Genomic DNA, 20,812 nt, shown 5'->3' with positions numbered 1-20,812 from the left:
AGAATTGCTCATCACCTAAACATCTTTCAATAGTCATTCCAACATTAAATTGAAGCTTAAGGTGTTGGCTTGAAATGTGTACCCCTCACTTTTTATATCTTATTGTAATAAAGAATAAATTAATCATCAAAGACACCCTTACATATTGTGACAACCAACCCCATCAAGGGGTCGGTTGTCACACACTATGGGGTTGTTTCTCACAATGTTATCCTAATGGGAATAATCTTAGAAAGAAGGCAAGAAAGCAGAACTAAATTTGAAAGTTTAATTGCATTGTCAAGTTGACAAATAGGCCTACATAACTTACTCTAGCCTTGGCAGCTAGTCTAGTTTGGGATGCACTGGGTTGTTTTGATTTTGTTGCCCTTTTTTTCTTTTGCATGCTAACTGCCTTTTCCTGCTATATTCTTTCCTTCTCTGGGGTGTCAGTGAGGATACAGCTTAACAATTTCTTTCGTTATTGGGTTCCTTTTCTGGCTGCAGCCTTTGGATAACATGTGACAACCAACCCCCCAAAAAATGTGACGACCAACCTCAACTTGAATTTCTTGCTAGCATCAAGCCAACAACCATCTGACAACTAATTAGCTTGCTAACCACAATATAAACTATAGTTTACCCTTCACACTTTTTATGGGTAACAAGTGTTTTGTTATAAACCCTTTGTGTAAAAGCCTAGAAGAAAAATACTGAGGAGCTAAATATTTTCAATTTACAAACTGTCCTCTCACCTCAAATTCAGCAGTCCAAGGAAGACTAGGTGAACTCTGATCCCAATTCTGGATATTTACATACCAAAATTTCACAGACAGCGCCTTCTGGTTCCGAGATATAACGATTGTTACAACCAACCCCAGTGTTTCCCCCAGGTTCACACAGCAGCGGCGCGGCACTGCTGCTATATTTTTCCCGCAGCTGCTATAAAAATAATTTGCATATCAATTTAGGTTTACATTTTTTTTTCTTTTTTTGCTGCATGCGGAGCCCGTCTCATATCCGCACGTCGCCCACGCCCCCAACGAGTGGACACTCGTGCAGCTTACCGCTAGGAATGTCTGCTGAAAGTTCTACAGCTCAGGATTTTAAGCCATGAATTGATGAACTTGCATCAATGAAAAAGATGTCAGTTTTCTAAAGGGCTTTAAATAGGCCGATCTATGTGGCTAAATAGCATAGTGTCTAAGGATGAATGCAAACATTATCTGATTATGTGTTATGTAGCTAACGTTAGCTAGCTGCTCCCTTTTGTTTCCAGTGGTGGCTTTTTTCATTACCAATGTAAACTGTCATAAATGGTGCTGGGTCATAATTCCTAAAAATAATTATATTCCATAATAGCTTTCTCAAAGAACCTGAATGTTGTCTTCTCCTTCACAGAAAAATTAATAAATTTCCACTAAATTGATTCTAGAAAAGGCACAGATCGGTTGATTTTTATTCACCAGAATGCAGGAAATTAAGTGTTAAGTTAAAAAAATTCCGGGGGGTGCCCCCAAATGTTGAAACAAAACCTAGCCTATTTGCTATGTGTGCAGGTTGGTTTACAATATATTCATAGGTATGTTGTTTTTACTTTTTGGATTAAAAAGAAGGCATGTCAGTAAACTACATGTCTGGCCCTTAGTGTGATTATCATATCGTAGAGTGGCCCTTTGTGAAAATTAGTTTGACACCCCTGTCTAATTGATATTTCCTACATTCAAACGACATCACTGCAGAGCACACATATTCTTATAGTCCAGGTTGTGCCCCAAATAAATTATGTTCATAGCTTGACTGCTGTGCGTTAAAGGGGTGATGAATGCAAGTTTAATAAGAGAATAAATCCAGACGAACCAAAACATCTCAAAAATAGCTTAGGGGCTAGGGTTAAACTTGTTTAAGAGTCAGCATCAATTAACCTATCTATAGTAATACACAAGACTCCTTGAATGGGATTGAAGTGCATATTCTCCTCTCAAGATTCATGCATTCAAATTTAAAGGGTGCAAAAAACTTTCGGCCGGGGGGGACATGCCCCCGGACCCCCCTACAGAGTTCGGGGGACCACACCACCGCTGCTGAAAAAAATCCTGCGGGAAACAATGAACCCGTGTGACATATTACCCCGTTCTCCCCTACATAGTGTGCGCGTTTCATGAAGCCGATCTCTCAGTCATCTGCTCTGCATGTAATCGGCAAATAAACTTTTCGGGGATCCCGAAAATGATATCCAATCACAAGAGAGAACGCTACACACCGGCACCTGTCTCACTGCCAGTGCACGCGCAGAGCGACAGATGGGGGAATGTTTATGTGCCTACAATGGCGGAGCAGGTAAAAATCCATCCCAATGTCTGTTTTGATGGTTTTTATCATGTTTTATCACACTTACTTATCTGAGATGATGCTAGAAAACTCGCTGCTTGAAGACCGCAGTGCATTAATGTGGTGACGTAGGGACCGGGGAGAGGACTGCTAACTGCAGGAAGTTAGCTAAACTGACCATTCCGCTTACTGAACCTTTAACTATGGAAGTTTGTTTCCGTCAGTAAAAGAAAAAATAAGATGAGAAATTTGCCTTGATAATAACAATATACCCCTGGTAAGTCATAATTATGACATAAGTCAACATTTTGGCATAGAAAATAGAAAGATACTAACTTTATCTCATCATTTCAACTTTGATTCCCCTAATTATGATTGATAAGGTAAGGTCCCATCTTCTGCTCCGCTTCTACACAGCCATCGTAGAAAGCATCCTCACCTTCTCCATTACAGTCTGGTTTGGCAGTCTAAACTCACTCTCCCGGAAGAAACTTCAACGCATCATCAACAGAGCATCCAAAATTATTGGCACACCCCTACCATCCCTTGATTCACTATACCACAAACGGACACTACGCAGAGCACAGAAAATCATCTCCGACCCCACTCACCCGGCACACTATGCCTTCCAGCTACTGCCCTCTGGGAGGCGTTACAGGAACATTGCCTTACGAACAACCCGGTTCAAAAACAGTTTCATCCCAACTGCAATAAACTTTCTGAACTCTGAACGCTGAGGATTAAGCATGGCCCTTATGTATTGTGTAGTGTGTATGTCTGTATGTACATCTGTGTTATATGTTTTGTAAGTTGGAACCTGTACCAAGCTGTACTGATAACAAATTCCACCAGCCTGGCTGTGTGGTCATTAAAAGAATCAATCAATCAATCATGGGGATATTTTTATTATCAAGGCAAGGTTTCATCTTGTAATTTTTTTTACTGCCGTGATTCCACACAAGCCCATCAAAATCCTTGCCAAATTAGGCAAAAATTTGCATTTATATCCCCCTTGGGTGTCTCCTGCGGCTGCTCCCCCGAAGCAGGACACACACAGCCCAAAAGGGGGAAACAAGAGACCGAAGACACCCAGTCAACAAGGGTGGGTGGTGATTTAACATCATCACTCGACCAAGCAAGTTTAATCTGAACCCTGAATGAAACTATAGGCTTTGGGGGATATTTCAATCATGTGAGGTGATGGATATGCATGAACTTCCAAAACAATAGGCTACTGTAAGCATGAGAATAAATCCTCCCAGAGACGTCTGGCAATGGCACATTTTGCTATGGTGCTTCGTCTGTGACCCACCCACCAACCAACAAACACACACTTTGAAGGGGGGGGGGTTACTCTTTGTGTATTTAAACTGTAGCCCAAGCCCTTTGCAACCATAAGGTTAGCGCTTCGACATCTGCTGCCCTCTCTGAACCTCCCCTTTCATAAAGAGGGAACCGGGGAAGAGGAGAGGACCCCCAGGGATGGATGCGCATGCGCACACACATCAACATTTATGTCTAGGTACACTCTCTCTAAGGACACACACACATACACACAGCTGCAGAGCTTAAAAACCACATGCTCAAACTAACAAACGCAAGAACACAGGGTTTGAGTCTCAAAGAGAGACTCTGTGGTATCATTACACCAGCACAGAGAAACTTGGCTTTTGGCCTGAAAGACTCCATCGTTCTTTTCTTTTGGCAGAAGACAGAGAGGGGTGTGAGCTAAATGGAATCCCGTCCCCCGGGGGCACAGCAAAGGCAGAGAGCTGTGTTGAAATAAGTGATTCATGCGCTTATCATCCCAGGTGAACAGTGCTGCTCTTTCAACTATCAGTTCATGGTTTTCTCTGGCAGAGAGGAACGTCTCTTTCCATTGGTTTTCTTTTTCTTTCTTTCTTTTTTTTGCCACTAGTCTGCATGAAGGATGGTGATCAGGGTGGGGCCAGTTTGTGTTGTTGTGGCAACCTGCGACGTTCAAAGTAAGAGCACTTGATACCAGTGCGGAGACATTAAGGTTTCACAACAACAGTTCATTGTCTAAGGCTGAATGGATAAGTTAAAGCTGCAGTTGAGAGTTTTTTTACTGTAATATTTGGCAAAACTGTCATAATAGCCATTCAGCTATATGTAGGTGAAGTGGTCTGAAAATATATTTTTATCACTTTGCTCCCCCCTGCCTCTGTGTGCTGCCCCCCAAAATTGCCACCGCTCATGTTAATTTTGACCAATCAGAGCGAGGTCAGATTCTCCGTTCTTATTGGCTGTGGGACCTTGGCAACGACGTTGATGCGTCAGTTGCGTGAGCGTTCACGACCCTAGCAGTCTGACACTAGCCTACTGTTTGGTACAAGGCTACTACGGCGGACAGCGAGTGGCAATGTCTTCACAAACGAACCCTCAATTTACCATTCCCAGGATACTAACAACTAACACCGCTAAGACAGCAAAAAAACAAGGAAAGACAAATATTGAAAAGTTAACTGCTGAAAGGGAGACGGAGAGAGCTTGAAAAAAGTACACCGGCCATGTCTTCTTGCCCTATCACATCAAGACCTCTCCGACCGTTTGCTATCTTGCCTGGCTGTTACAGCTACTTTTGTTAGGCCTACCAGCACACTTACAATGATTTTAAGCTAACATACATGGTATGTCTGTGATTAAAATGTATGCTCAATATGTACGTATGTAGTTATTACTAATGTTTAATCACCTCGGAATCGGACATGGTGTTTGTCTCTTGTCAATGTAACTGAATTCACATGAACGCGCGTAGCTGTCGTTCAGAGGGAGGAGCTACAGCAGGTAGAGCGTTGGGAAAACAGCCGTTGGGATCCCAACGGCTCAAATTATCAACTGCAGCTTTAACTGGCAGAAAATAATTTGGTGATACCAGATTCTTAAATTGTAATATTTTCAGCATTTTACACTGCCCAGCCGAACAAAAGTCACACTCAATTATTTAGTTGGACCCTCTTTAGCTTTGATTAGGCACATATTGGCCATTGCACAATTTGTTACGCTTTTTTTTTTTGGCACATTAGGTTTCTGAGCCTAGACCTGACCAACTGAAGCAACCCCAGATCCTACTGTACACTGCCACAGGCTTGTACAGTAGACACTAGGCATGATGGGAGCATCACTTCATCCACCTCTCATCTTATCCTGATTAGGGGTGGGAATCTCTTGGCACCTCACGATTCGATTCCGAGGTCAACGATTCGATTCAAAATCGATTCTCAATGCATCTTGATGCAATTTTTTTTTTACGTACATACCTATGTGTGATTTTAAAAAATATATTTATATACACATCTGAGTTTGCTACTCAAGAGTTTGCTAATCACTTCCTACTTTTGTGATGATCATTAAATACAATCAACAGATGAATTACCTTCTCTAATATTGTATTAGAGAAAAAGCTTTTCTTGTCACAAATATGACTTTATATGAACAGTGCAATAATCAATGCAGCTTTCAACACAATATGGAAGTATGTAAAAACTAAACCGATTCAGTTTAATTTTCTTTCTACTCTTGTGAATCATGTTTCTATAGGATTTCTATTCTATTATTTTCTATGTCATTCAACACATTGTGCAAAAAGTATGGCTTGGAATTCAGCTCTCATACAAAAAAGTAAAGCCAGTGCAGGTCATATGGTTTGCTGCTCTCTGCCCTTTTGTCGCCACTTTTAACCACTCGCACTTGTGTGGTGTGCATGCGCAGTGGCGCAGGAAATACTAATATTAAATAGTAGTATTAAAAAAATTATAATAATAAATAAATATATATATATATAAAAATCGATTAATTAACTTTCATGAAACGATTCAGAATCGTTCGAGAGAGAATCGCGATTAATCGGAAAATCGATTATTTTTCACACCCCTAACCCTGATGCACCCATCACTCTGGAACACAGGGTCAATCTGGACTCATTAGACCACACAACCTTTTTCCATTGCTCCAGAGTCCAATCTTTAAATTTGCTAGGAAATAGAAGCATTTTATCCTTCCAGAAAAGCGCCACAGAAGTGGTTTTCTTAAGGCTACACATCTGCATAGTCCATATACCTTATGTTCACTTCCCTTTTTGCATGTGGAAATGCTCTTACTTTCACTATTAAACATAGCCATGAGTTCTACTGTTGATATTTTACATTTTGATTCCACCAAATGTTTTAAGTGAACTCCCATGATGATCAATAAAGATTTTTTTCAGACAAAATTTCTTCCTCAAAGATGATGGTTCACCACTATCTATCCAGGTTTTGATAATGTGTAGGACAGTTCTTAACACGATTTTAGTAATTTCATCTTCTCCTGAGAAGTTGTCTTTGTTTGATACAGTCCAAGAATTTCACCCCTCTGAAACAGAGTTACATATTTTCCAAAAACATATTTTCCTTGTGTGATCCTTGGTAGATGAAGAAGCAATCTCACAATCAACAAACTATTCACCTTTAACCACCTGTAACCTTTAAAGCTTAAGGCCTTTTCACACCACTGCGCGGCAACTCACTGCCTCCATTCATTTCTATTAGGGAAGGGCAGCAGGGGTTGGACCAAGAAGCGGTTGTCGCCCATGTGAGGGCGCTCAGAGTTCCCCGTGTTGAAACTTTCGGCGGCAGGAGCCGGACGGCAAGGTGTAGAACACGCCTCTACCATTTATTAGTTCAATGTTAAAGTGTCTGGCATTTAAAGATATTATATATATTCTACGTTAAAGCGGCTACGAGTAACATTTAAATATCTTTTAAACAGCCTCATGTTTCCTCTGATAATCATAAATTACCTTTAACAGCAAACGAGACCATCAGTGCAAAGAAAGACGTTTTTATTACTGCTTTTGGTCTGGTCGCACACCCAGTCCGATTTTCGGTTCACTCGTGCAGGCTCTATGGTCCAGCGTTTCCCCCAGCGCTTTATAGCTAAGGCGGCCGCCTTAGCAACGCTTGCCCCCCGCCTTGACTACCAACCACCCAAAAAAAATATATATATTTAATTAAATTTTTATTTTTTTGCTGCACAATTAATGTACTAGCAAGCGCGATGTGTGCTTGTGCATGGTCATAACGGCGTGAAAGGCCGCGGTTTGCGGTAAAAAGCATGTGTCTCCAAGCGTTTCTCTATCAGCTGCTCTGTGTCTGCGGCTTTGCGCGCGTGGTATACGGCATGTACGCGGGAGAGTTAAACGAGCAGAAGCAAACCGACATTTAACTAGTGGCGATAATAAACGCAGTGCAGTTCTATGGGGATATTTAGCTGAACAGAAAGAAGTGCTCTGCAAAGCTAGAACAGTTTAAGACTCCACATCACCGTGGCAACACAACCTATCTATCAGCTCAGACAGGGCAGAGAAATGTTATGTTTTTATGTTTTAAATTGGGAAATACATGTTCCAAAACGACCTATAACCTCTGTATTTAAAAATAAATCAAGCAAGTAGGCTCAAAATAACCATTAATGAATTATAAGCGCATCACAGTAGGCCTATAATTGTCCACAATAATCGCACAATGGCCCCCATCCAAAAAGGAAATTTGCACTTTGATGTGCATACACATGTTAAGAGTATGGTCCAGTATTTGTATTTAGTATGTCTGCATAGTATTGCACCAAAACAGTAGAAGTTTTCTTTAATTGTGCTTTGAACTGTCTGCATGTTTGCACATCATTTGTACCTGCACATAGCAAACAAAATTGCACAACTGTAAGGTCAGTGTCTGTTGTATTTTTGTATTCAAATTAACAGTTGTTTATTTCTTTACTGCGCATTGGCATCTTTGAGCAAAATGCCCCCCAAATTTTCGCCGGGGCGCTTCGCGCCGCGCCTCCCATGAGCCGGGGCAGTGACCACCTTGACTAAGAAATTTTCTGGGGGAAACACTGTGGTCACATATCCGTATTGGTCGCAGATTTCAGTGTGGCGCTGCAACGCGATTTGAGAAGCCTATCCCTCCAGGTGAGGGGAGCGGGAGCCTTGTTTGAGACAGTTATTTGTCGTCATAATGACTGATAACGGGGCTGAACCATCAAAGAAAAAAAAGAGAATGCAATGAAGAAAAGCTAAAAGGGGTATACAATTTCACGAGAGCGAAACTAGACTGCAGTGTTTACTCCTAAATGAATGAGCGGTTGGTACTAACACAAAGTTTGCTTTGCTTCTCCATCATCAGATAACCATTATCTGAAATAGTCATTATTTACATCAACAACACAAACCTCATCGTGATCCGTACTAACTGCCGTCTCTCGTTCATTCGCTTTCTGTGAGGACACGTAATTTTTCAGCTCCGTGAGAGAGAGAGTAGTTAGGCGACGCTGCTGCATCAACTCATTGCAATCAGGTGTGTGTAGCACTGACTGGCATTAGTTGATGCAGTGTCAAAACCACTCACGGAGCCGAAAAGAGTCCTCACACTTTCAACACACGGACATGCACTATATTGCGCCCATCTCAGTTCACACTCGCAAGCCTGGCACGAGCTAGAAAACAGCTTTGCGACAGCGGGCGTCGTAAAAATACTACCGCTTTTGTCCAAAGGGGACGCCAACGTGCCATGTTACTCGTAGTGGCTTTAAGCACAAATGTTCAACAATTGAAGCCCATTTTCTAGGAGAAATATGTTTCAGATGAAACTGTATTTTTTCTCCCAATATTTATTTTTCATAAATGCTCAAATACAGAGAAACTATATGACAGGTAAATACGTTGTTAGAGAAAGAAGTTGGGCGGACTTCTGGCCGGGATATCCCAACGATATGTCCACAGAATCCCCTCCCCGTCATGTGGGAGGGTCAAAGTGGCAGCAGCTGCTTTTAAAAATGGCCTGGCTCTCTGGTGGAATCCTCTCGCAATGAGTTGTTGGTGCACATGAGTCTGTGCTCCAAAGCTCTATGGCAATGTGGCAATTACAGGAAATATGCATCAAATGAAATTACCAACGCCCTTGAATACAGTCCTTAATAAAACCCTTTTTTCTGATTAATTGGTATCTGTCATCTGCACTGATGCACAAAGAGTGTCAAGGACCACAGTGAGAATAGTGTTCAGACAAGAAACTAACACATGATCTTCTCCTGTTTGCTAATAAGCGGATTTCCAGACACCAAATTAAAGGCAAACATTTTTTTTTAAACAGTAGCCTGTCGAGGCACAACTGATTGGTGGGAGATAAGCAAATGTGAAACTTGCACGACTTTCTTGAGTCTGCGTGGAGAGGAGTCAGGTCAAAAAGTGACCGGGCCCACGTTCTGACCTAAGGTTTGTCCTTTATAGTGGAAGGCAGCTTCTATTTGGTTCATGTAGTCATCAATCTAGCCTCCAGTCAGACCCTCCCCAGGTTCTGTCCATATATACAGTCTGTCACAAATTATTATGCAAATTGGAATTAAGTGTCATAAACATTGAATTTTTTGTATTTAATTTAAACTCATGGATGGTATTGTATTGAAATCAATCTCAGACACCTGTGATAATCAGTTTGCTAAGTAAGCCCAATCAAAGGAAATCTACTTAACAAGGACGTTCCACATGATTAAAGCAGGCCACAGGTTTCAAGCAATATGGGAAAGAAAAAGGATCTCTCTGCTGCCTAAAAGCGTCAAATAGTGCAATTCCTTGGACAAGGTATGAAAACATTAGATATTTCACGAAAACTTAAGGGTGATCATCGTACTGTGAAGAGATTTGTGGCCGATTCAGACCACAGACGGGTTCATTTGGATAAAGGTAATATGAGGAAGGTTTCTGCCAGACAAATTCATCGGAATAGGAGAGCAGCTGCTAAAATGCCATCACAAAACAGCAGACAGGTATTTGAAGCTTCTGGTGCCTCTGGAGTCCCGCAAACCTCAATGTGTAGGATCCAGAAGTTTGCAGTTGTGCATAAACCTATTATTTGGCCACCCCTAAACAATGATCACAAGCTGAAAGAGTTGCAGTGGGCTCAGGAATACATGAAGACTCATCTTCAAACAGTCTTGTTTACTGATGAGTGCCGTGCAACCCTGGATGGTCGGATGGATGGAGTAGTGAATGGTTGGTGAATGGCCACAATGTCCCAACAAGGCTGCAACGGCAGACAGGAGGTGGCGGAGTCATGTTTTGGGCCGGAATCATGGGGAGAGAGCTGGTTGGCACCTTCAGCAGTGTTTCCCCTAGAATTTTTTTTAGGCCCGGTGGTAAGAGCTGATAAAGAGTATGCGCACCACGTGCGTATCAAATTTCTAGAAGAAATTGACCAAAACGAACCCCATTTGGGATGAGCCTCTTTTGACAGCCCGTTAAGAATGAGGGCATAGGGTTATGCTTTCACATTCAATACGTTTGTACATGTGGTGTTTCTCACAGGATTTTTAGATCCTGCTGGGTGAGAATGGACCTTCTAGTGGGGTCTGGGGGCATGCCCCTGCAGAAGAAACCTTATCCTTTTAAAGTTAAATGCATCAATCTGGTTAGGGCTGCAACTAACGATTATTTTAATAATCGATTAATCGGTCGATAATTTTTTCGATGAATCGGATAAAAAAAAGAAACATTTGTAAATGCCGCATCTTTATTCAAAAACTGAACATTACTTCAAATTCACAGTGCAGACTGAAGTGTCAAAACACCAGTTTATTGCTCCAACGTCCCGGAACTATTAAAAGTAATATTAAATGATAAAAAATTAAAAATAAACTTAACTGGGATAACACAAAAAAAACATACAATTTATGATATACATTTATAAAGTATATAAGGAATGTCCATGGTAAACCAGTCAACCGATAACGATCCAAGTCTTCATTGATATCACTATTGATACTTTTCTATTATTTTGTTGAAATAGAACTTGTATTATTGCTTTAATTGCTGATATGATCCTAGCTCAAGATAGGACATTAAAACAGGTCATGATTCCATCTTTACTATCTATTTTATATTGCTGGGAAAACAAGTTTTCGCCAAAATCTCAAATTTCTTTTTTTTTGTGTTGCATTTGAACACATCAAATCATATTACTGAGCCGACCTGAACACATCACATTTGACACATTTTTTAAGCTAACTAGCTCTATATCCTTCCGATTTTAACATGGATTTAAAAACTGGATTACTATTTTTGACTGACGGGACTTTCTACACCGTTCGGTTGTGTGATTACTAGGGCTGCAACAATGAATCGATAAAATCGATTACTAAAAGCGTTGGCAACGAATTTGGTCATCGATTCGTTGAGTCGCGCGATTAATAAGTCACTTGCAGGCGCAGCACTGTTTACATCCAGCCGCCGACAGGTTCATGCGCCCACAGCGAGCCTTCCGCACGTGAAGGCTCGCTTCACGTGCGGGAAAGCTATAGGGCTGGCCCGAATACCATTTTTCAGGCTTCGAATATTCGTTGGTTTTTCCGAGCGAATATTCGAATATTCGTTCCAGAAAAACACACCATCAAAAACAACATTAAAAAAAAAAAAAAAAAAATATTAAAAATTTTTTTTTTAATTTTTTTTTAAAAAAAACGTTAATAATCCCTATATACTCCCTGGAACCGATTTTGACAGTATCTGCATATTTTGTTGAAGATTTACGCGCTCGGAGGTGAAGTAATGGATGCGCTATGACACTTAGTGATGTAATATCCTCCTAAATGAGCAATACTACTACTACTACTACTACTACAATATTACTAACTTTTATATCCAAATATAAAATTATTTGATGACATTATATTGCAGTACTAGCTTCTTGCAAAAAAAAATTTGAAAAAAAAAAAATTAAAAAAAAAAAAAAAAAAAAAAAAACGAAGCTCCGAATACTAATTTAAAGGCCTACTTCACCGGTTTGAATATGAAGGTGTATTGAATTCTGAGATCCTATGTAGTATAAATGTGCAAAAAAAATTGAAATTGGTTCATCCTAGCCTGAGAAAAGGCAGAAAGAGTGTTTTTTTTAACCCTATATTAATCTTACTGTGACATCACAGTAAGATAAATATAGGGTTAAAAAAAAAACCTTACTTTGTAAATATTACTGTGATTTCTCCTACTGTGACATCACAGTAATATTTACAAAGTAATTTTTTTTTTAACCCTATATTTATCTTACTGTGATGTCACAGTAAGATTAATATAGGGTTAAAAAAAAAACTCTTTCTGCCTTTTCTCAGGCTAGGATGAACCAATTTCATTTTTTTTTGCACATTTATACTACATAGGATCTCAGAATTCAATACACCTTCATATTCAAACCGGTGAAGTAGGCCTTTAAGCTCCGAATACTAATTTTCCGAACGAGTATTCGAATATTCGAATAATTCGGGCCAGCCCTAGAAAGCTATAGTGTGAGCGGCCACAGCTTGTATTTTGGTCATATCTAACACTGGACTGCAGGCCTATATAAAAGTGTTGTACCTTTGCTTTCTTTGGGTTAAAAAAAACTTCAACTCAGTATCCGTCTAGTCCAAAAAAACTCTGTCAGCTGCTGCTGCTGCAGCTGCAGACGGTGTGCAGACGTGCTCGAAGAGTCGGCATCGGCACATCAACAGTCATTCAAAGCAGCGGCAGTAATCACACAACCGAACGGTGTAGAAAGTCCCGTCAGTTAAAAATAGTGATCCAGATTTTAAATCCATGTTAAAATCGGAAGGATATAGAGCTAGTTAGCTTAAAAAAAGTACCAAACATGTCAACTGTGATGTGTTCAGGCCGGCTCAGTAATATGATTGATGTGTTCAAATGCAACACAAAAAAAAAAAAATTTATATTTTGGCGATTTTCCCACCAATATAAAATAGATAGTAAAGATGGAATTATGACCTGTTTAATGTCCTATCTTGAGCTATGATCATATCAGCAATTAAAGCAATAATACAAGTTCTATTTCAAAAAAATAATAGAAAATTATCAATTGTGATATCAATAAAGACTTGGATCGTGAAGGAGTCTTGAAAATGGTATCAATATCAATACAAATTAACGATCTCCTGTCATCTGAGAGAAATTAAGATGATTTAATTTTTTTAACCGTTAGTATTTACCGGTTAAAAATATTATCGGTTGACTGGTTTACCATGGACATCCCTTATACTGTATAAATGTATATCACACATTGTATGTTTTTTTTTGTGTTATCCCAGTTAAGTTTATTATTAATTTTTTATCATTTAATATTACTTTTAATAGTTCCGGGACGTTGGAGCAATAACCTGGTGTTTTGACACTTCAGTCTGCACTGTGAATTTGAAGTAATGTTCAGTTTTTGAATAAAGATGCGGCATTTACAAATGTTTATTTTTTTTATCCGATTCATCGATTAATCGAAAAAATAATCGACCGATTAATCGATTATTGAAATAATCGTTAGTTGCAGCCCTAGTGATTACTACCGCTGCTTTGAATGACTGATGATGCGCCGATGCCGACTCTCCGAGCCCGTCTGCAGCAGCAGCTGACAGAGTTTTTTTGGACTAGACGGATACTGAGTTGAAGGAGTTTTTTTTAACCCAAAGACAGCAAAGGTACAACACATCAGTGTTTCCCCCACGTTCACTCAGCAGCGGCGCAGTGCCGCTGCTGAGTGAACGTGCGCCGCTGCTATAAAAATCTTCTCCTCCGCATTTTCTATTTTATTTATTTATTTATTTTTTGGTACGTAGCTCCTTTTAGAAAATGGGCAGCACGTAACGGAAATTGCGCAGCACATCATCACGTAGCCAACATCAAAGAAGAAAAATAACCTAACAGCGAGTGTGGCAGTTGTTGGCAGTAGTAGCCTACACGGTTGCAAAGTTACAATAGCCTCGTTTGAGCAGGAGCCGTCTTGCTCAGACCCTCGCAATTATGATGCGCGTCAGCAAAAATGCTGCAAAAATGCTGTGCCCTCAGCAAGACGAGTGTCATAATTGCGCAGGTCTTAGCAAGACAGCTCCTTCTCAAACGAGGCTATTGATTCTAGCAGCGTAAGTTGCTAAAATGTGTCGCTACATGACCACCAGTGTTAAAAACCCTCTGAGCCCTATCGTTATTTTATTTTATTTTATTTGATCTAGGCTATAAACCGCAACCGTGCCGTTTTTCCTCTAGTAGACTACAGTGTGTGTGTGTGTGTGTGTGTGTGTGTATTTTCGGGAACTTTGAAAAATTAATCCATACTGTTAGATCCGATGTTGTCCTTTATTGCCATATAAAATCCGTTTTCATCGCGTATTTTAGTCAGGGATTTATGCTAATCGCCTGTAAGCATGTGGTCATTAGCATAAATGCAGGGAAAGGGAAAAAGCCTATGGACTTTTTAAAAGAGCATGAATAGTTTCTATTATGTATAACTTATATTTATTTTATAATTTTCTCATCACTTTTTGACTCCCGAGACTAAGAAGAAGTGTTTTAAGCAATAACAAGCTTAAAGCTACTACGAGTAAGTCGGCACGTTGGCGACACCTTTGAACAAAAGCGGTAGTATTTTTACGACGCCAGCTGTTTTCTAGCTTGTGCAGGGAGAGCAAGATTCAAATAATCAGGAAGCAATATGGTGCGTGTCCGTGTGTTGAAAGTGTGAGGGCACCGGACTCTTTTCGGCTTCAAGAGAGCGGTTAGTGACACAGCATCAACTAATGCCAGTAAGTGCTAAACACACCTGATTGCAATGAGTTGATGCATTGTCACCTCTCACATAGCTGAACGAGTCCGTGTCCGTGAGATGGCAGTTAGTTAGTAGTCTATGGATCACGATGAGGTAATGTGTTTATGTTGTTGTAAATAATGACTATTTCAGATGAATAATGGTCATCTGATGATGCTGGTGAGGCAAAGTAAACTTTGTTTTAGTAGGCTACCGCTCATTCATTTAGGAGTAAACACTGCAGTCTAGTTTCGCTCCGTGAAATTGTGTATACGTTGCTTGGCAACGCCCTCCCGCCCGCCTATCACTCTCCCATTTAGCTTTTCTTCATTGCATTTTCTTTTTTTTCTTTGATGGTTCAGCCCCGTTATCAGTCATTATGACTACAAACAACTGTCTCAAACAAGGCTCCCGCTCCCCTTCCCTGGAGCCATAGGCTTCTCAATTCACGTTGCTGCGCCACACGTAAATCTGCGACCAATGCGGATATGTGACCATAGAGCATGCACGCGTGAACCGAAAATCGGACTGGGTGTACGACCAGATCAAATGCAGTAATAAAAACTATATAAAAACGTCTTTCTTTGCACTGATGGTCTCGTTTGCTGTTAAAGGTAATTTATGATTATGAGAGGAAACATGAGGCTGTTTAAAAGATATTTAAATGTTATTCGTTGCCGCTTTAATACATTTGCCTTTTTGTGTTATATCAATAAATAATTGTGAGATATTTTTTGCTTTTTTACTGTCTAATTGATAATTTCCTACATTCAAACGACATCACTGCAGCACACATATTCTGATAGTCCAGGTTGTGACCCAAATAAATGATAGCTTGACAGCTATGCATTATAGGGGTGATGAATGCAATCTTAATAAGAGAATAAATCCAGGCAAACCAAAACGTCTCAAAAATGGCTTAGGGCTCAAAGGTTAAAAGGCTGGTACAAGCTCTTAATGGATGCACTGTGCACAATGTATAGTTAAATAATATATATTACATTTGCAGATGAGTCTAAAAAGCTGGGTGATTAGAAAGGCAGACGGGGACGATGGAGGAGCTGAGGTTAGTAAAGCAAATTAGGGAAGCAAACTTTCAAGGTAATGAGAATTTTCTTTTGGATTTGAATGCATAATGCTATGTGATATTATTTGAACATTACAAATACATGTATATAGGGTAATTTGAAGGAAACAAATAAGATTTCTAGCATTTCTTACTTGTTGTTTAAGTGCTCAAGTTTATTACAGAAAATACAGGTAGACCATGTAAGGGAGGAAAGAGAAGTGACAGAGAAGCAAGGAGAACAAGAGAGAGAGGGTGCAGTGGTAGGTCCTGAGAGGTGTTTTGCCTGTGATTGGAGGAGATTTAATTTTTGAACAATGTGTCTTGTGTAAAAAACAGTGTGTAGTGTTTTGAAAGAAGTGTGTTGGAGAATTTCAAACACAGTGCAAAGCACTTATTGTGTTTGTAGGGTTGGTGCTTTTGTTTAGGGCATGGTTACAAAAGTCAGAGGTTGTGATGCTTTGGGCATAGCAACCACTTTTAGTGTTTAAGCATTAGGCAAAAATCTGTAAATAAATTGTGCAAATTATTTTTGCGTTGTGGCATTTTTTGTTTAAATATTAATTTCTATACAAAAATGTCAAAATATGTAAATGAAGACACAAAAGGCAAAGTTACAACACCAATAATCCTATCTACAGTAATACACAGGACTGTGTGAATAGGATTTAAGTGCATATTCTCCTATCAAAGTGCACCAGATTCGTGCATTCCAATGTACAGGGTACAAAAAAAATTTGGAGGGGGGGCATGCCCCCGGACCCCCCTAGAGGGTTCGGGGACCACAGCACCGCTGCTGAAAAAAATCCTGCGGGAAACACTGCACATTTATATAAGCCTACAGTCCAGTGTTAGATATGACCAAAATACAAGCTGTGGCCGCTCACACTATAGCTTTCTGTCGGGGATATAGAATATCTCTGTGTAACTGGCTGCTTTGGGCATAAAAGGAAAGAAACTCATGGTGTGGCCCCCATCTTCCCCTAACCTCAACCCTATTGAGAACCTTTGGAGCATCCTCAGGCAAAACATATATGAGGTTGGGAGGCAGTTCACATCAAAACAGCAGCTATGAGAGGCTAGTCTGGCATCCTGCAAAGATTTTCAAGCAGAAACTCTCCAAGACCTCAAAAGTTCAATGAATGCAAGAATTGTGAAGGTGATATCAAAGAAGGGGTCCTATGTTAACATGTAACTTGGCCTGTTAAGATGTTTTTGATTGAAATAGCTTTTGATTTCACTAAATATGACCTCCTAATGCTGCAAATTCAACAAATGACCATTTTTAGTTGTTTACAACCTATAAAATGTTTTGAAACTCTGTTGTGCATAATAATTTGGAACAGTGCATTTGGAGTTTTTTATTTTTGAAAAAAATACTTTTATTATTATATTATGACTTGAAAATTATACTGACTGTGATTTGCATCGACTATTTAGGAAAATATGGGAAAATCTAATTTGCCTTATAATTTGGAATGCAGTGTAGAAGGCAACCCTTAATTGGTTTATGTAGTCGTTGACGGCTGGTCTCACTAGGCTTGATTGAAGACGAACGTTAGGTCAGAACACAGGCTCTGATTGGCCAGATTGAAAGTCCAGACGCTCCAAGATCAGGCTGGTCTCACCAGGCTTAAAAACACAAAGCACACAACAAAACTCCAGAAATGTCTTAGCAACGTTGTGAGGTCACGCTAAAACTTAAGCTTTTACAAGAGAGTGATAATAACAATAACAAGCCCATAAAAATAAAAAGCCAGAACCGGTTGAACAGTCCGTGGGGGCATGGGGCTCCTATGATGCCTCCAACCATTGCTGTGAACATGACCTGCCATCAGCTAAAAAGACCCCTTATGGCACTCTAATTTTCTGAGCCCCCCCCCCCCCCCCCCCCCCACACACACACACACACACACAATCCCTTTTCAGTCACAGAAACACACACACATGAATCTGGAGATATCATCTGGACAGGTGGCCAGCCACCCAGACCTGACCCGCCTGCCCTCTAGCTCGCTTCCTCCCTCCCTCTGCCTAGTCCCTTCAAACCCCCTTTCACGCAACTGAAATCAGTTGGGGTCTGCTGGAAAGCCCCAAATGAATACGCATAGCAAACCCCCTCCCTCCCTCACAAATCCACCTCCCCTTCCAACATACACACACCTCTAACGAAACCAGCCAATGTCTGTCACCCACTGAGCTGTCTGTGGGGATTATAGCCTCAAGAGTAGCGAAAAAAAGGAAGAGGGTTTGTGCAAGCTAATGATAATCAGAGTTTACGCCATCAGCATCAGGTCCAAGCTACAGTGAATTTATGTCGAATGTTAGGGCCATATATTACTGTTGATGCAAAGACTGACAGAAGAAGGCATTTTAAATGGCTCACACCCTCGACAATCTCCATCATTTCAATGTGCAATTTGAAAATGTTAACAAAGGACGTTTTCCCATTAAAAGCCCTGGCTCACGCGCTTATCGCAGATGTATTATCTAGTAGCAATTACTGAACGTGCACTAAGCCTAATAATCAGTTTAAATATGGAACATTTTAACATATCAGATTTTTTTTTTAACACTTCAAATGTGACGCAGGAAAAAAAAGTATTTCCAGCTTGGTGTTTAGGCAGCTGGTTATCTTATAGTTAAAGCTCCTCGTGGGGAAATGGGATAGAAAACGTCACTTCCATCACTGAACAGACTCCAAATTAGAAACAAAATTAAACGCTCAGGCTTAGTGAAAGAGTTGGATCTTTTCACTAGTAATGATCGTCAAGCCCATATATCTGCTGAGCATGTTTATCGATGAGTGTTGTCACCAGTTGTTGTATGGATTACAAAAAGCTGTCTAAACTTATTTCTGTTTTGTACATAAAAAAAAATCTTTTTTCTCCAAGTTTTTCAACTGAAGTATATGTTTAAAGAATCAATGAATACAAGTATATCTTATATGAAAACTATAAAATATAATGAAAAATCCACTGTGGTGGCAGATGTGCAACTGTTCTTTCAGTCAAAACCCATGCATATAAAAAAAACTTGTATATTTACAGCAAAGCGCACGCCATCCCACGGCAGCGCATTCAAAAAGACAGCCAAATAGGATACCATAATCACAAAGCCACGATGTGTTCAAGTCAGATATCGCTAGCACACGTCCATCGTCGGACACCGAGCTATGTTAAGTCGTGGATCCCAACTCTTGAACGTGCCGCCCAGCTAAAACAGTGAGCACGTTTCGAAAACAATTGCAGCACCCGGGATGTATTGGACATTTGCTTTCAGCGTAAGGCAGTCGTAAGTGTGTGTGCGTGTGTGTTGGGGGCGTATATTAACGTTAAAATTGTTTTTGATACCAAGCCTCACTGGTTGTGTTTAGCTCGCTCTGCTAGCCAGCTAGCTTACAACTCGCTGTTGTTAGAGGGGAAAGGAGACCACCGAGGGGGAAATATCGCTTAGCTGTGGCTAGCTCACAAAACACTGCAGCAACAGTCAGCGCATGCAAGTAGCGTTCGCTGGGTAAAGAAAAAAACACATTCGCACGCGAACACATTGAGACAAATAAATTACTTCTAGCAGCTAAACCAGTTGCCCAAACACCGTGGTGTACCCAGGCTACAGTGCACATACTCAAAATAAGCCATTTCTTGGAAATAACGTGTATTTTTTTCAACTCCGTTCCCCCACCGTCAGCCCCAAATCTCAGACTCACCCTGTCACAACAGGCGCCATCTTCCACAAACTCTCACCAAAACTCCAATACTCGCGATATCCTTTTTTTCCTCTCCCACAGTCCAACAATCCGCCGAGACAACAGAAGCGGACTGGAGGTGCGGGGAAGAGGGAGACGGAGAGAAAGGGGTGGGTGAAGACGACAGGACAAAAAGGGGGAGGCGGTGGGTCGCACGCAATATAGAGAGAGAGCGAAAAGGGCATACGCCACAACAACAGGCGTGGGAAACTTCGGAGATCACGCGAGAGTTGGAAAACTCTCACAATAGGCTCGCACAGAGGCAGATACACCTCTCGCGAGATGTACGTGAAGCGGAGTAGTTGTTTATCTTGTGGCGCTGAAATACTATTCCCACGTGTTTACCGGGTAATAAATTACAGCACCGATCGACTTTAGGGGGAGAAACGCTTGTGGCGAGGAAAGCCTAGATTTTTTTCCCAGGCTCACACAGCTTTTATAACATGTATCCTGTCTACTCATGGCGTTTCTGCAGTAGGACTATTCAGAATACACATCTGCAAACAATAAACAATTACAGGCAAAACTAATAATGTTATCATTTTATACTAGCCTACCCCCCCCCCCCCACCCCAGTGTTGTATAGCCTACCACCCTACCCTACAACAACAGGCAGAGGTGATGAGACTGCAAATACACACTGTCTTTAACTGTGTTTCCCCCAGGAAATGTCTGTCAAGGTGGTCGCTGGCAAGGGGGTAAGGAAATGCGCAGCGCCATGGCGAAAATGTTGATGGTATTTTGCTCAAAGATGCCAATACGCACTAAATAAATAAACAATGTTTTATTTCAATACAAAAACACAACAGACACTGACCTTATAGTTGTGCAATTTTGTTTGCTATGTTCAGATACAACAACAGTACAAAATACAATTAAAGAAAAGTGCAGCTTCTACTGTTTTGGTGCAATAATATGTCGACACTAAATATTGTGTTTCCACCACCGACCCTACCCTTACTGGTAGGGCGGGGTTTAGGCTGGACTGCGATAGCCGCGGCCAGAATATGGGTCAAACTATTGGGCTGTGGAACAAGCCAGCGGTCTCTCGTTTTTGCTTGGCCAAACCGGCCG

The 20,812-nt window shown here is 40.7% G+C and overlaps 1 protein-coding gene across 2 annotated transcripts in view; it reads right to left on the bottom strand.

Annotated features, from left to right (window-relative positions):
- Positions 1-19,804, bottom strand: part of rbpjb (recombination signal binding protein for immunoglobulin kappa J region b) — a 92,894-nt gene extending 73,090 nt beyond the window's left edge. For both annotated transcript variants that reach the window (XM_080052230.1, XM_080052231.1), the window contains exon 1: positions 19,700-19,804. In XM_080052230.1, the coding sequence (XP_079908356.1) occupies positions 19,700-19,719 (20 nt within the window). In that variant the 5' untranslated portion in view covers positions 19,720-19,804. The remainder of the gene's footprint in view (positions 1-19,699) is intronic.
- Positions 19,805-20,812: the final 1,008 nt, after the last annotated feature.

Source organism: Ammodytes marinus, assembly GCF_949987685.1.
Source record: "Ammodytes marinus genome assembly, chromosome: 23".
NCBI classification, from domain to species: domain Eukaryota; kingdom Metazoa; phylum Chordata; class Actinopteri; order Uranoscopiformes; family Ammodytidae; genus Ammodytes; species Ammodytes marinus.
The sequence above is the reverse complement of the archived record's forward strand: the minus strand, read 5'-3'. Positions and strand labels throughout refer to the sequence as shown.